The sequence below is a fragment of the Protopterus annectens genome, chromosome 1.part0 (genome assembly GCF_019279795.1).
Source record: "Protopterus annectens isolate FY-2018-M chromosome 1.part0, PAN1.0, whole genome shotgun sequence".
Lineage (NCBI taxonomy): Eukaryota > Metazoa > Chordata > Ceratodontiformes > Protopteridae > Protopterus > Protopterus annectens.
In genome coordinates, this window is record NC_056725.1 from 551,064,912 (window position 1) to 551,081,230 (window position 16,319).

Genomic DNA, 16,319 nt, shown 5'->3' on the forward strand with positions numbered 1-16,319 from the left:
TACACACTGCAAAGCAAATAGAATCCACTACATACAACATCACACACACCAGTGTCTCAGCAAATAAGCTTGTAAAGCAAAACACCTCAAAACCAAATGCCCTAGTGTTAGGGAACTCCATAGTGAGACACACACATGTCTCCCCTAACCAGGCAGGACAAGGAGAATGTCATGATCAGCTGCCTGTCAATTGCCACGATCCATCAAATCACACATGCAGTCAAGTCACGTAACAACAATTACCGCAATGAATCTGTCATAGTACATGTTGGGGTGAATGATTTAAGACGTACTTTTCTGGACTTTATGAAGAGAAACATGATTGGACTTTCAGATAACGTGTCTCAGGCAGCTATGTCCCTAGCCCAAAGCAGCATTCTGCCTTGACCCAGGATGATTCTACAATGTACACAAAAATGATTAGCTTCAACAATTGGTTTAGCTTCTAGTGCCAGTCCAGGGGGATCCAGTATCTGTCAGCCTGGAAAACATGGTTGACAGACCACGCTGCTTTACCAGAGATGGTTTTCACCTCACTCTTCTAGGCTTTTGGATACTGGCAAAGGCATTTACCTCCCCCATAGTGCCTTTTTAAGCAATATCAAAACAGAATTTCCAGTGTAAAAAAAATCCACTCAAGACGAACTCAAGGTCATGCTGTTTAAAGTTAGGAACCTAAACAGGAAACTGCACTCCCTGGAAGCACTCCTCACCTTGGAAGATGATAGCATCTGTAGAGTCACTGCAACATGGTTCAAGGCCACAGAGAATACCCTGGCCGTGCAAGGCTGTAATGCCTTCCACACATTCTGACCCCAAAACAAGTGTGAAAGCACCAAAGACTGAGGTGTATCCGTCTTCATTAAAGCCAGATACACCTCTAGACTGGTTAAAGAGTACGACTGTCTTGAGCTACTCCAGGTCCAACTAACTATAGGTAAAGCACCCTACCACATCATTGCTAGCTACAGGTCCCTCACCATGAACCAAAAAAAGCATACTACCTACCTTAGACTTAGAGTCACTTATTATGCAGCCAAACACTTTGGTTGTGGGTGATTTCAGCTATCTTTCCATTGACAGAGCGACTTAAACCAGCACAAACATGCTCACCCTGAGGTTCCTGGACTTTGTCAGTACAAATGCCCTGGAACAGCTAGTCTGCAAAAACACGGCTTCTATGGTACCAGATAACATACCAGGCTACTTACTAAACAATCTAAAACAAGACCTAATGGAACCACTTGGCACTCTCACCTCAGCCTGAGTGCTGGCTTTGTTCCAGCAGAGTGGAGAACCGCAACAGTATTCCCCTTACTCAAAGGGGGTCCATCAACCGACCCTGGGAACTACAGATCCATAAGCCTAACCATCCGTATCTGCAAGGTCATGGGAAGAATCATCATGGACCTTATCAAAAAGACATAGGTGACCTTCAAACTCTTGAACCAACACAGTTTGGCTTCATTAAGGGTAGATCATGCTCATTGAACCTGGTGGACTTCCTTGAGAATGTCACTAAAGCCCTGGATGAAGGCAAAGCAGTACAGACTGCCTATCTTGACTTAGCCAAGGCTTTTGACACAATCCCACACTCCGTTATCATTGAGAAACTCTCCCATCTGAGGATTAACCCATACGTCACTAGATGGGTAGCCAACTGGCTCACCATAGAATGCATACTGTCAAAGTTGGGGATTGCACCCCTACCAGTAGACTAGTTACTAGTGGCGTACCACAGTGATCTGTGCTGGGCTGTCTACTGTTTAGAATCTATTTCTCAGAAGTCCAGGCAAATGTAGATGGCCTGTAGCTTAACAGGTTCACTGATGATTGCAAACTGGGTGCAATCATTGAGTCTCCAAATGACGTTAACGTATTACAAAAGGGACTAATGCAGACAAATGATTGTTGCCAAAGCCATGGAGTAAAATTAAAAGCAAAAAAGTGCATTATTATCCCCTTTAGCAAAGAAGTCCCTGCAAATTACAATATTGACAGCACCCCCCCCCCCCCAAGCTCCAACCCAATGGTGTGAGATTTGGGAACAGAGGTTGATAGCAATCTAAACTTCGATCACCATGTGTCCACAGTGGTAAGGAAAGCCTTCTACATTGCTCATCTCATAAGGAAGGGCATCATATCCAAGACAAAAGATGTTGTAACTCCTCTGTACTTGACCCTCATCAGACCACTGATATAGTACAACACTCCCTTTTGCATGTAGCTGACCAGACACCTGCAGCAGCTGGAGGGACCGCAGATGTTTTTCACTAGAAAATTTAGGGCATCCAAAACATAACCTACATGGAAAGACTAAAAGCCCTGTTACTGCACTGTGTCCAATAGGCTGCTGAGAAGCAACTTGTGCCTGGCCTACAGAGCAGTCTCTGACCCTGCCCTAATGGAAATGCTGCACATCTGCAAATCAAATGGGACAAGAGTCACTTGCTTTGGGGATCTCATCCTAGCCTGTGATATTAACAGAACATGCTGGAGAAGACAGATACATCTGCCAGAGATTGCCGCTCCTCTGGAATCCATTCTGAATTCACAAGAAACAGAGCTCCTCAATAACCCTATTTAAGCCCAACCCAGATAACTGGATGGGAGACAATAAATTTACCCCAAGGTTGGCACCTATGTTCCTCATGAACAGGGGCAGTCAGTGCTGATCATAGACACACACTGCAAATAACAATCATCTAACCAAAGTCAGTTAGGGAACACTGGTATAACATGGCTAGGATTGTAAAGGACTTGGAGCCATTAGCCTAGTAACTTCCTGTTAACCAATATTTTGCAGGGGGGAGTGCAGTTTCAATAGGTGTAAAGGTGCAAGGCCTTGGGGACTCCACAGACAGTTCAAAGTGCATAAATGTCAAATAATGCTGGCTGTGATCCATGCCTTAATCTTTTCCTCATTTGTGGTCCCGAGGACCTCTTCAGTTGATTACCGACAACACTGCAGTAAAGTGGTGCATAAAAAAGAAAGGGGTACAAAGTTGTACCCTCTGTGCAGACTGACAGTAATTGTTTGGGAGGTAACTCTTCAGTACTAATTTAAGAGGGCAAGATGCGGACGGAGGAGAGGAGCCCCCACCACCCCAAACTGGGAAGCCTGCCCGCTTGCGCTGTGAATGGGAGGGAGGAGGCACATGTCTGGCCCATCCCCACCCCCGGAGGCGGTCAGTTGTACTGCCACTCAACTCCTGTCCCCATTCACCGGGCCTGCATTGGCTCTCTGCTGCCCGGAGTCATGTGGTAGTGGGGGCGGGTGTGAGGGCCGGGGGAAGGGTGGCACTTCTGTCCATTCCAGTGGCACCCACCCGCAACCATGCTTGAAACGTGACCTCAGATAGATGTGGTGACCCGCTGAATTTAAGCATATTACTATGTGGAGGAAAAGAAACTAACCAGGATTCCCTCAGTAATGGCGAGTGAAAGAGGGCGGGGTTCAGCGCCGAATCCCCACCCGGGCAACGGTCACAGAGAAATGTGGTGTATGGAAGTCCATCTCCTTGGCGATGTCCAGGGATCCCAAGTCCTTGTGATCAAGGCTCAGCCCGCGGACGGAGTAAGACCAGTGGGGGCCCCTGGCACATTGGGATCAGGTCTTCCCAGAGTCTGGTTGTTTGTGAATGCAGAACAAAGTGGGTGGTCTAAGGCTAAACAATGGCATGAGACCAGTAGTGGACAAGTACCATAAGGGAAAGTTGAAAAGAACTTGAAGAGAGAGTTCAAGAGGGTGTGAAACTGTTCAGAGGTAAACGGGTGAGGACCACGTGCTCCGCCCTGAGGATTCAACTCAAGCTTCCTACATTCCGTCAGAGCAAAACATAGTGACAGACAAACTGAGCAGTAGAAAGACAGACCTTCACAAATTGAAATTGAACAAGGGGGTCTTCTAGGATTTGAACACAACTAGATTTGTTTCCCTTATTTCAAAACAGACAACTGAGACAATTCTGCTTCAGAGCTGCTTGCAAGCAGGCCTGTAAAAAAATTTCATTCCCGTGGAAGGAAACTCTCCTTTATGCATTTCTACCCTTTCCATGGATATCCAGTGTAATTCTGAAGATTCAAAAGGATACCCCAGAAGTCATTGTGGTGACTCCCTGTTGACCCAGGCAACATTTGTTCTCCTTTGTATAGAATTGGTTAAGGACAGTTACCACAAACTACTTCACAACCTGTACCTTCTCACACAAGATGGAGTGTTTGATGCACCCCAGTCTCAGATATATTCAACTAACTGCCTTGAAGATTCAGCTCTAATTCCTTTAAGACTCCTCTTTTCAGTGGAGTTGCAGCAGTTACTAAAGGAGCCAAGAAAACCTTCTACTAGAAAATCTTATCTTGGCAAGTTAAAAATATTTTCTAGTTTGTGCCTATAATAAAGGCTCAATCAGGGATTATATACCATTAGTGTTCAAATATCAGTGTGAATTACTTGCGCCTCTTCTTTCGTACTTTTCTGTCAAGGTACATCTTGCAGGCTAGATTCTCCTCTTTCTTCAATATTTTTTGCAAAACAGTTTCTGAAAGGGGTGTTACAGCTGAGACCTCCTTGCAAATAGGTTGCTCTTTCTTGGTAACTCAACTTTGTGCTGAAAAAGTTAACTTTATCTCCATTTTAACCAACACATCAAGCATACTTAAGGTTCATTACATGGAAAACGTTTTGTTCATTGCATTGATATTTGAAAGAGGAGTATCTGAGTTGCAAGCTCTGATTGTGGGTGAACCCTATCTGGTCTTCCACAAGGGATAGGGTGTCATGAACAAATCCCTCAATCTGAAGTAGTTAACTTCATTTGATAAGCAACCTGTGGGTTACGGATCCGAGCCGGCAACATACCAAGCAAAAAGATCCGAGCTCCAAGCTCCCCCCCTACCCCCTACCCATATTGGACTGCAACCTGCTTCCAATCCTCAGATCTCATTTGCCGCGGCTTCACCAGAACGGGATTCTTCAGCTCCGGGCAAGTGTTAGGGTTTTCCTCTAAAGCTTGGTTTGTGTGTGCCCTTTTAAATGCTTTGAGGTAAATTGTTAATTGGCCAAGATATTTATTGGGTTTTTCGTGTTTTGAAAGTTGAAAACTTTCATTTAGCGTAGGCATCCCTTTCCCGCCTGTCGTGTGTGTGTTTTCTTTAGAATGTCAGAAAGTGACTTTCTCTAAGTGCACAGAGTGTGGCCACAAGCTGTCTCCAGCCGATGGTCACACTCTGTGTGTAGTTTGCTTGGAGGTGGCGCATTTGTCTTCTGGCTGCAAGATTTGTGTGGCCTTCAACCCCCGAGCCCTGTGGGATTGCAGGAATAAGTTGATTCTGGCGTGTCTTCTACCCGCAGAATCGACTTCTGCTTCTTCTTCCTCTTCAGTTTCCTTACCAGCCACGGCTGTGGCTGTTCAGCCTTCTGGCCCTTCTCCCCTGTCTGGGACTCCCTCCCTCCTTACCACAGGGAGCAAAAGTGGCTAAGAAAATTACCACAGGGAGCAAAAATGGCTAAGAAAATTAAAGAAAAGCACAGGGATACAGAGAGACATGCGGATAAGGATAAAGATAGAGAGAGGGGCCGCAAGCAACAGGCCGAGTTAGATCCAACGGCCCCTCCTGCTAAAGTTATCTTGTCTCCAGTAAAAGTTCCCAGACCATCCTTTCCTCAGCTCCGTTCACCACGTTTTTCTCCGGAGCCAGAGGAGGAAGGCTAGACCACCTGTCTTCGCGTCGGCTCTCCCAGCTGGCATCCTCCAGATCAACCAGAAGCATCTCTGAAGCAGACATGGATCGGATGATGTGCAGGTTTCTACAAACCCAAATGCAGATGGGGTATTGCTTCCCAGTGTGGGGAGTCCATCACTTCAGATCGCTGGGTGCTGCGAATAATATCCATAGGCTGTTCTATTCCCTTCGTAAATAAACCCCTTACACAAGGCGCCTCCCGGATGTCCCACCCACTCAGAGGGAGGCCGCGGCCTTGGAAATACAAAAACTACTAGAAAAAAGAGCCATCCAGCAGGTACCCCCAGACCAGTCCGGATCAGGCATCTATTCCAGGTTCTTTTTGGTGCCAAAAAAGATGGGGGACCTAAGTCCGATTCTTGACTTGTGTACAATGAACCTGTTCGTTGCCAGGGGAAACGTTCTGGATGGTCACGCTTCAATCCATCCTGCCCTTCCTGCAGGAGGAAGACTGGTTGTGCTCGATAGACCTCAAGGATGTGTACTACCATATTCTGAGGGACAGGTGATCCAGGAGGTTCCTCCGCTTTCGGCTAGGAGCCAGTCATTATCAATTCAGGGTGCTACCCTTCAGTCTCACCACAGCCGCCAGGTTGTTCACCAAGGTCATGGCAGTTGTAGCGGCCCACCTGAGACTTCAGGGCATTTGGGTCTTTCTGTACCTGGATGACTGGCTTCTCACCACCCCACCAGGCATCTACTCTTGCTAGCCAGAGATTTCTTTCTCCGGATATCAACTCGGCTAAGGATTACCATAAACCTAAGGAAGTCTTCCCTTCAACCTGTTCAAGTGTTAGACTTCATAGGGGTGAGAATAGATTCTTGCCAGTTCAGGGCATTCTTAACCCCGAGACAGACTACACAGCCTGACACTTCATGTGTTAGTGCTCCTGCAGTCCCCTGCATCCCCTGCAGAATTGGTCCTGAGAGCCTTAGGGTCCATGGCAGCAGCTATCAACCTGATCCCTTGTGCTCATCTGCATATGAGAATTTTACAGTTCAGTGGTCAATTCTTCATCAGCCTCTAGGTTTTCCGATCCCTCTGAGCAGAGTGTGCAGAAATGCTCTCAAGTGGTGGCTCCAATCTCGGAATTTGCAGGAGGGACGTCCCTTTCTTGCACACCAACCCCAAGCCACGGTGACCACGGATGCCTCCCGCATAGGGTGGGAGTGGGGGGTAATTGTTTGGGCAGGTCTGTTCAAGGCACGTGGACTCAAAACGAGACCGTTCTGCATAGAAATGTCCTAGAGATGAGAGCAGTCCTTTTAGTGTTGCAGGCCCTTCATGCTTATCTACCTCTGGGAACTATTGCGATCCAGTCAGACAATATGTGAATGGTCTGGTATATCAACAAACAGGGAGGAACCAAGTCTTATCCCCTTTGTCGAGAAGCCATGAGAGTTTGGGAATGGGCGATCTCCACCAACCGATTTCTGATAGCAACGAACATTCCGGGTCAGTCCAACATCTTGGCGGACAAATTGAGCAGAATTATCCTTTCTCCTTACGAGTGGTCTCTGAACCCTTGTGTAGCGGAACAGATCTTCCTCAAGTGGGGTCAGCCTTGCTGCGATCTCTTCGCATTGCCTTCCAACGGGAAGTGCAGCGAGGTTTTCACTGTAATCCCCCTGGGGGGGGGGGGAGCCCCAGAGGCACTCTTGTTCATGCTTGGCCACCCGGTCTTCTTTATGCATATCCCCCGCTCCCACTCATGATAAAGTTTGTACAGAAAGCTTGCCGGTTGGGGAGCAGATTGATCCTCATAGCTCCATTCTGGCTTCATCAAGTCTGGTTCCCCTGTCTATGGTCTCATCTCATAGCTCCCCCTTGGATCTTGGATCCCATTCCGGATCTAATTAGTCATCCCTCAGGAATGCTTCCTCCGAATCTGGACAGACTGCAGCTCACAGCTTGGCTGCTCCAGTTCCATTAATTGCTAGGACTCCCGGTATCTCTTCTGTTAAATCTGTCTTATTTGCGGCACATAAATCCTCTACCAGGAAAATTTATTCTAGCAAATGGAAACACTTCTCCATTTGGATTTCACAGAGAAATCTAGATCCTTTTACCGCTCCGATCCCAGCAGTATTAGACTTTGTCTCATATCTTCCAGCAAGGAGCCATCTCCTCCACAGTGAAGGTACAGCTGGCGGCTATTTCTCATTTCCCATGTAGGAGACAATTTAGGCTCCCTCGCTGCTGCCAGAATTTGTACGACCTTTTTGAAAGGCACTTTTCTTTTGTGACCCCCTATTAAGAATCCGTCACCACCGTGGAATCTGACTGCGGTTCTTCAGGCCTTAGTTGCGCCTCCTTTCGAGCCCTCAGCATCAGTTGAATTAAAATTTTTGTCATGGAAGACTGCCTTTCTGGTAGCTATAACTTCAGCAAGGAGAGTGTCAGAGCTGCAAGCTCTTTGTATGAAACCCCCATACTTGTGTTTCATAAGGACAGGGTGTCTCTCAGGACTAATCCATCCTTTCTTCCTAAAGTTGCCTCTGAGACAAATATTAATCAATCTATTAATTTGCCTGTCTTTTTCCCTAATTTTCAGAACAAAGGGGAATACAAACTTCATTTGCTGGATGTTCACAGGCAGTTACGTTTTTATTTGCACAGGATGGCGGCCTTTCGCAAATCTGATCAACTTTTTGTTTCCTTTGCTAAACCCTTTTTAGGGAAACCAGTTTCAAAGGTGACTCTGGCTAGGTGTATTTCCCTTTGTATCCTACAAGCATACAGAGAGCTTGGTTTACCAGAACCAGTAGGAGTTAATGCTCATTCTACACATTCTATGGCGACATCTGCAGCATTCTGGTCTAGAGTTTCCCTGGATGACATTTGCTCAGCGGCTAACTAGGCATCTTCTCATACCTTTATTAATCATTATAAACTGGATTTGGTGTCTAGAGGAAGGGCTTCTTTTGGCTCTGCAGTGCTTCGGAATATCCTTCCTTAAGGACCTCCCAAGATTTCAGGTGGCTGGGGACTCTGTCCCACAGGTTGCTGATCAAATGAATTTAACTACTTCAGATAAAGAAGTTATGTACTCACCATAACGTTCCATCTGAGTAGGTAAACTTCATTTTTCAGCAACCGTCCCCCCCTCCTTCCCCCTTACCTTGGCGTTTTTTGCTGAACTCGATGTGCAGAGTTCACGAGTTAGAGGTTTGTTTAGGGGTCTCAGGTTAGTTTGTTGGTGTCATGTATGGAGTGGCAAACTCGATCTGAGGATTGGAAGGAAGTTGCAGTGCAGTATGGGTAGGGGAGGAGCTTGGAGCTTGGATCTTTTTGCTTGGTATGCTGCCAGCTCAGATCCGTATCGGATCAGTAACCTACAGGTTGCTGACAAATGACGTTTACCTACTCAGATGGCACGTTATGGTGAGTACATAACTTCTTTTTTATGCCCGAGGTGTTTTTAGAGTTTATTTTGAATCACTCCATCTATTCAGACCCTCAGGACCAGGGAGAAAAGATTATACATACTTTGGACGTGCATAGGTAGCTCAGATAATATCATGACAGAACCAAATCCTGTAGTAAAGCTGATCAACTGTTTATTTCCCATGTTAGGTCAAAGAAAGGATAGCCCATGTCAAAACAGACCATTCCCAGATGCTTGCCCTCTGCCATCGCCTTTTCTTATGCCCACCATAGTAAACCAATTCCAGGCAGTATCAAAGCTCGTTGCAAGTGGGCCCTTTCTTCGATGACATATTAGAAAGGGGTGCATTTGAAGTATTCTAGAGAAAGCTACTTGGTTCTCTGTGTGTACCTTTACATGGCATTACTAACTGGATTTCTCTTGTAGATCCACTGCTGGCTTTGCTAGGACCATTCTCCAGTGGCTCCTGCATTTATATCCTTTCTTTCTTCTAAGTTGGCTAAGCTTTGGTAATCAACCCTTATAGTCTAAAGGCTACTGCAATAGTGGAGAATGATGAACATAGTATTGTTGTGTAAGGTGCACTAACCCATAATAGATGTTAGATTGCCTCACTGCTACGGTAGCTGCAACCCCACCCTCCATCCACCTACTCTTGTGTATAGTTGTGGTTTTGGTACAAAGTAGGGTTGTGTTTGTTTCTACTTTATATCTTTTGTTACTATTGTATGTTTCACTCAGAATTGTTAGGGTCTTCTCTTCTTGTGTGGGCAAGGAAGTCCTGAAGAAATCATCACTCTGACTGCTTATTCCCTCCTTGGGATCAACAGAGTGAAGATTGGTTGGGGGGGGGTCTGCTGAGCTTTGTGAAGTTGGACAGTTGTTTCCTAGACAGGAAACAAGCTGTATAACCTAAAGGCTTCTGCAGACAGTGATGAATTCGAAATATTTTCTGTTATGGGCAAGTACAACCTACATAACTGTACTTTACAGAGTATGAGATGTACTTGACATAGTTAGCAGCAGCTCTGTAGATTATGGTGAAATGTACTTGACATAGTTCGCAGCAGCTCTGTAGATTATGGTGAAAGCATTGTAATACCTGTAAATGAAAGTAACAAATCAATACAGACTTGTATGTTTTGCTCACTTTTTGATACAGCCATTTTCATACTAAAGTTATAGAAGAGATAATGGTGCTGGATGGAAGAACAATGGCTTGTCGGAATTTACCCATTTTTAGCTGTTTTAAGGAAAGTACTGTAGTTAAGTTATGCATTTAAGTGACATTATTCTGTAACCTTACGTTTAGTAAAATAGTTGATATGGCACAACATACCTAACCAGTAACAGAATAACCGAAAGTGCAGATGTGTATATATTGCATTATGCTTAGATCCATCCAGCTATCCATTGCGACTTACAAAGAAATGAGATGCTGTTTGATCCCAGTCTGGCTATTCTGCTGGTGCTCCTTATCTTGAGCTCCTTCAAAAAAATCCCATAATTCCCTGCACTTGCTCTGTGCTCAGTTTTTTGTTTGCCACCCAAGTGATAAAATAGTTCTGTGCCTTATCAAACTAAGCGCTCCTTTTTTTTAATCTCATTGCAGTTGTGATCCTTCCTTTCTTCACCTTTACTTGGTCACTCATAACTTTATCAGCCTTTTATCACCTCTGTAAAAAAGTTTCTCAGCTCCTTTATCGGCATTAGATGAGGAGACCCAATGTCTTCTAGTCAGCCTTCCTTCCTTCCTCATCTTTAAGTATTGCTGTCCAATATCTGAGATTTTTTGTGTATTTTTGTGTAATTTGAGTACTTTAAAAATATTTGTGTGAGAGAACTGTTTTGCCATTTTACTGTTCCATTTGTTTGCAAATTGCTCCAATGAAAAGAGGCTTTAAGAATTATGACTACAAAATCCCACCCCAGGACACCCTTAATCTCTGATGTGCCTGGAGCTGGGACATTTATTAGTGGCACTGCACTATATGTACAACCTCTGGCTATAAAAACAAACTGATTCTCAAGGGTTATCATCCCCTGAACCTCAAGTATGTCAATGGGGACAAGTCAGGAAAAAACTCAAAGATACGGGCAGAAAAAAAAGAAAAAGAATCCAAGAAGATGAAATTTTAAGATTTGGGCCTTTCATCGACAATGAAGCACTTCAGGTAAGAACCTATGCATCCATTAGCTGAAGTGACCTCTCTGTTCAGCTACCCTTTCAGCTCATTTGAAGATGATAGTAGTTCAAGACAAGTCAACAAAGAAAGCTTTGGCAAACACTCCTCTGAGAAAAGCAGTCCAGACTTCCATCTACATCTTCTTTTGGTTTACCATGTCTTTCAGGAGTGCTTCAGATGTAGACTCAGATTGAAAGGTAGATCGGGTTGACACAGAATCCCCTATACAACTCCTTTGCTGGTCCCTGTTTTAGTGTGGGTGGTTTTTGAGCCAAGAGCTTAGCTAGGGCCCTTTCTGCTTGGTGCCCACAAGTTTTCCCACCTCTGCACCAACCAGTATTCATCTGACTCACTGTATGCCAAGATCTTCTGCACTGAGTCACAGAGCTGACAACTTAACATTGGTCCTTTGTTACCATCTTCTGTACTGATTTGTTTGGCACCAGTTTCTGTATCCAAGTCTTCAGGGTTCAACAGGGTGGCTATGGTCTTTATTTTGGATTCATCAGTCTTTGGTGTCAGTCCACCCTTCCAAGTGCTATTTATGTCCACATCAGTGGGGATGGACAGTGCACTGAATTTCAAGTCTCTGATCTTGACAGACTTGAGGTTGGCCTGCAATGTTATATTGTGGATGATGATTACCTCCTCCTGTAGAAGGCCTAAAGAAACTCTGTCTGAATCATATCCAGTTCCTGGCACCCAATAATCAGTCCTGTAGTCATCTCATCAGTCTTCCAGTGGACAACGCAAGATGGAAAGCTTCAAACAGCCTCTCCAGGCTTAAAGAGAACACTCAGGGGAACTCGGATAAGCCCTTTGGATAAAATAATGTGCAGAAGACTCTTCCACGTAGATATCAGACACTAACTTGAATGATCAAGAAGGTTTCCTGAGATGAGGTTTTGGCCCACTGACCTTCTCTGTCAGGATGAAGAGGTGTTATTTTGAGGCAGGAAGAGGCTGCACCTTTTTCCTTTTGGATAGCACCTTCTGGTGACATGGACATCAGGAGAGCATGGCATGGCAGGAACCAGACTTTGACTGTCCTCAGAAAGCCAGATAAGATGCTTTATCCCCCTAAGGATGGCTGTCACTGGGCCAAGGGCCTTCTGGTGGACATCATGATTGTTGCAGCAGCCACCAGGAGATTGCTGCTGTCTACACGCCAAAAAATGAGTCTAGAGGTTTATTGTGAATTGTAGTGAAAACCACAATGCAGAGGTGGGTGTTAGCAAGAAGGAAAGATGCTGTTGCTATAAACACTTGGTTCGAGACTCCTCAGATTACCTGCAGCATGAATCCAAAAGAGATTGCTTCAAAACCCACAACAGCAACCCTTTGACTACTGTAACAGGATCTGACTGCAGCAGAGGTGGCCACATCAGTGAACACTGACCCAGACGTAGGACAGGTACACAAAACCATTGCTGTTTTGGTCCCTTTTCTGGCAAATGGTCCCAACTTCCCTCTAGGCTTACCTGGCTACTTCCCTGTGGGACAGTCTGGGCCACTTGTCTCTCCATTCAGCTGCAAGGATGACCAATCACGCAAGCCATCTGGCCAAGAGAAATTGTAACCCTTTTTCTACCCACTTCCTTGTCAAACATTGCTGCATCCATAACCCAACAGTCTCTGTCGTCTCTCTAACTTGCTGGTTCTGTTTGGTCTCATGATTTAATGACTTACATTTTTTAAGCTGTCATGAATGCTAAAATGCATATTTTTTATGCATACATACACTGCTTCATTCATTGCTGCCATTAAAAGTAAATAATTCTTGACCCCCCCCCCTTTTTGCATCCAGCTTCCCCAGCCCATCTCTGAGATCTATGAGTGAAACTCGGACATGGCATACATGCAGCGATTTCTAAGGGTGCAGCCATTTAGCTTATTTTTCACCAAGATGTCCATATGAATCTGTCTTCTGTCCTCCCATTTAGCTACTCTTGTCATAGAACCTGTACTAGATGGCGGTCACATGGGGATACAGGAGAACCCCATTTATTCTGCTGAAGGCAGGAGTGGGGACCTACTTTGGAAATTCTGTGCTAGACATCCACAGGCAGGTTCCAAACAGTCTTCAGTCTATTCATATTTCCATCATTTTTATGGGTGGTGGTGTGGCATCTTAAACCTCAGTCTTGCCCTCACCTCATGTCACTGTACTTGCAGGGATACTGGCATTTTATCCATCATACGTTCTTTTGCTTTTAAAATTGAACATTTGCACATACTTTTTCTGTATGCATCCCCGGTTTGTATTTAGGATGAAATTGTAAAAGGTACTTACAGAAGCTTTCAAAAAGGTGGAGTTTTTTTTAATAACTATTTTGTATGTGTTCTTTTCTTTAGATTTTTACCAGCTACATTGATCTGCTATATCCTTCAGAAGACAGAATCGATAGGTTACGAGATTCATACTTCTTTACTTGTGACTGCAAAGAATGTACCTTGAGGACGAAGGTGAGTAGAGTAAATGAAGGCATAATGTTTTAACTGTGCGTAAAAAGGTAAGATCAGATGCAACCTGCTTGATTATATGTGCAGACGTGAAAGTGGCACTTCTCTAGTGTGGTGTAGACTCTAACTAGGGGCCACGTTCCAAAACTTCAAGTAACATGGATCATGTATAATTCTTGCTGACATAGAGGTAGAAGTGACTGATCTCTCAGCGGAGTATGTGCTGTCCTGATTTTATAGCTTGCCAGCCACAATACTAAAGTCAGGTTTTTAGCACAGTCAGCAGGTTACTATTATGCATTATCCTACAGTTGTACATGTGCTTGTTTTATCTCCCACATGCAACTATTTTATTAATTTGTCTGTAATGACTCTCTTCATGTCTAACCCCTTTTAATCATCTGACTGTATATGTCACAGAAGGTTGTACCATATGTAAAACACAAACTAAAAAAATTCTAAACAGGTGCAGAATACAGTTTTTAAAGCATTTGTAATATACCACCAAGAAAATAAATGGAAAAAGGCTACCCTTTTTGTGAAGAAACAAAAATAAAGCAGATGAAACAAGAGAAGCTAATAACTAAATAATATGAGTTTATTTGTAAGTGCTTCTGTCTCTCTTATATGCTACTAAAAAGAGCAGGAGACTTCATCAGACTGATTAAAAGCCACAGATATTGATGTAATTTTTGAATGCCATCAGAGGTAGTGGGTTAAGCACTAGTATTGAATTTAAATGTGTTTTTAAAAAGAAGAAAAAATACAGTAACTGTAAGTAGCATAGTTGATCCTATTCATTCGGTCCATCCAATTCGACACATGGGTCCTCTAGCCACTGCACAGGTCCAGTCTGTCAAATTTAGTGCTCCAGCCTCATGCTATTTAACATTCTTTCCTTCCCATGATGTCATTGTCCCCTAACTAACTCGGGTCTCATTTGATACCTTTCTGTGTGGCAGCAAGATCTGGGAAGGTAAGTCTTCCACCTCAAAACTTTCATTTTTATTGGTTGGTTCTGCTTAAAACTATTGTTTTCTTTTCTCCTTTCTTTAGTGTTACTCTGAGTTTGTAGAATTTCTTAAAAATGTTCCTGTCACTTTAACCTCTGCCTTCTCATTGATGTTTTCACCTTCCTTCCCTTCTCCTTTTAAGGGTTCTGAGTGTTGTTTGATTAGTGTGTGTATGTGTGTGTGTGTGTGTGTGTGTGTGTGTGTGTGTGTGTGTGTGTGTGTGTGTGTGTGTGTGTGTGTCTGTCTGTCTGTCTGTCTGTACATATATATAAGTATTTAGTCATTAGTGCACTCTTCGGTTAGTGGTAGTAGTTTGTAGTTAGCATTTAGTAACACTTTAGTTGAGTAGTATTTTGTACTTAATGTGTTAAGTGTTCTGTAGCTTAAAAAAGGCAGAGGGGAGGTTGGTCAGCCCCAAAACTTTCTATGGATGAGTCAGTGTTCCTGGAGGCTTTTGGCACGGGCCCATCTACGTCCTGGGTGTCCCCGCCGGCAGATCCCTTAGTGGATCTTATCACCATGTGGCCATGGAAGGAGCCTGACACCATAAAGCCAATACCTAAACTCCCGGACAAGATTCTTTCTCCACCCTCAGACAGACAGGCATGGTATAAGGGATCCCCTGTGGACGCTGTGGTGGTTGCAGCCGCCACCAAGAGGGAACTGGCTCAAGAAAGTCCCTCTGTCCACCCTCCGGACAAGGAGTCTAGGATGGTGGATCGATTTGGGAAGCGAGTATATTCTTCAGCGACATTTTCCATCCGAATGCTGAACTACTTGGCATACATTATAAGACTGTAGCGAGACCTAGTCATGGAATTAGCTGAGTCGACCCCAGAGTCTTTGTCGCAGGAGGGCAAGGGTCTGTTCTCTGCAAAAATGTTGACTCTGAAATCTGTATCAAACACATCCATGCGCCTCCTTTTCCATGCTACAGAAGGAGCAGCTAGGGTGGCTGGGACTGGCGTAGCTATGAGGTGACACACTTGGCTCAGACTGTATCAGTTTGCGGACCCCTTCAAGGCGTCTTTTACGAATGCTCCCTTTGATGGTTCTTCTCTTGTTGGGAAGACCGTACATGACACCCTTGTCCAGAGTGAAAAAGATGGGAAGACTTTGTCTGCCGTCTGAATCCGCTTCTCCAGTCCTCAAAGATTCCTTTTCCAGGAATCAGAAAGGGCAAAAGAAAATGTGGTTCCAGAAATCAGTTTTCCTGGAACTCTCAGAACAACTCGTCCACTAGAGGCAGAGGGGGGACATGATACACGCGGTCCCAGAGGCAGAGGGGGTCTGAGGAACTTTGGGTCTAGGGAGCCCTTTTCGGACGGGCCCATACAGCATCCCTGAGGGGTTGCCCGACTGTCCTACTCTGGAGGCAGTCGGGGGAAAATTATCATTGCACCCAATGGCGTGGGAGTCCATAACCACAGATCGTTGGGTGCTTCAAATAATATCCAGAGGTTACACCATCCAGATGTTCATCGTGTTTCACTGTTGCAGTCATGACTGTAGGGTTCTCCCCT

At 44.7% G+C, this 16,319-nt stretch overlaps 1 protein-coding gene across 1 annotated transcript in view; it reads left to right on the forward strand.

The window, feature by feature from the left end:
* Positions 1–16,319, forward strand: part of SMYD2 (SET and MYND domain containing 2) — a 762,982-nt gene that overhangs the window by 480,147 nt on the left and 266,516 nt on the right. Inside the window, exon 8 of the mRNA XM_044061287.1 lies at positions 13,676–13,786. Within this exon, the coding sequence (XP_043917222.1) occupies positions 13,676–13,786 (111 nt within the window). The remainder of the gene's footprint in view (positions 1–13,675; positions 13,787–16,319) is intronic.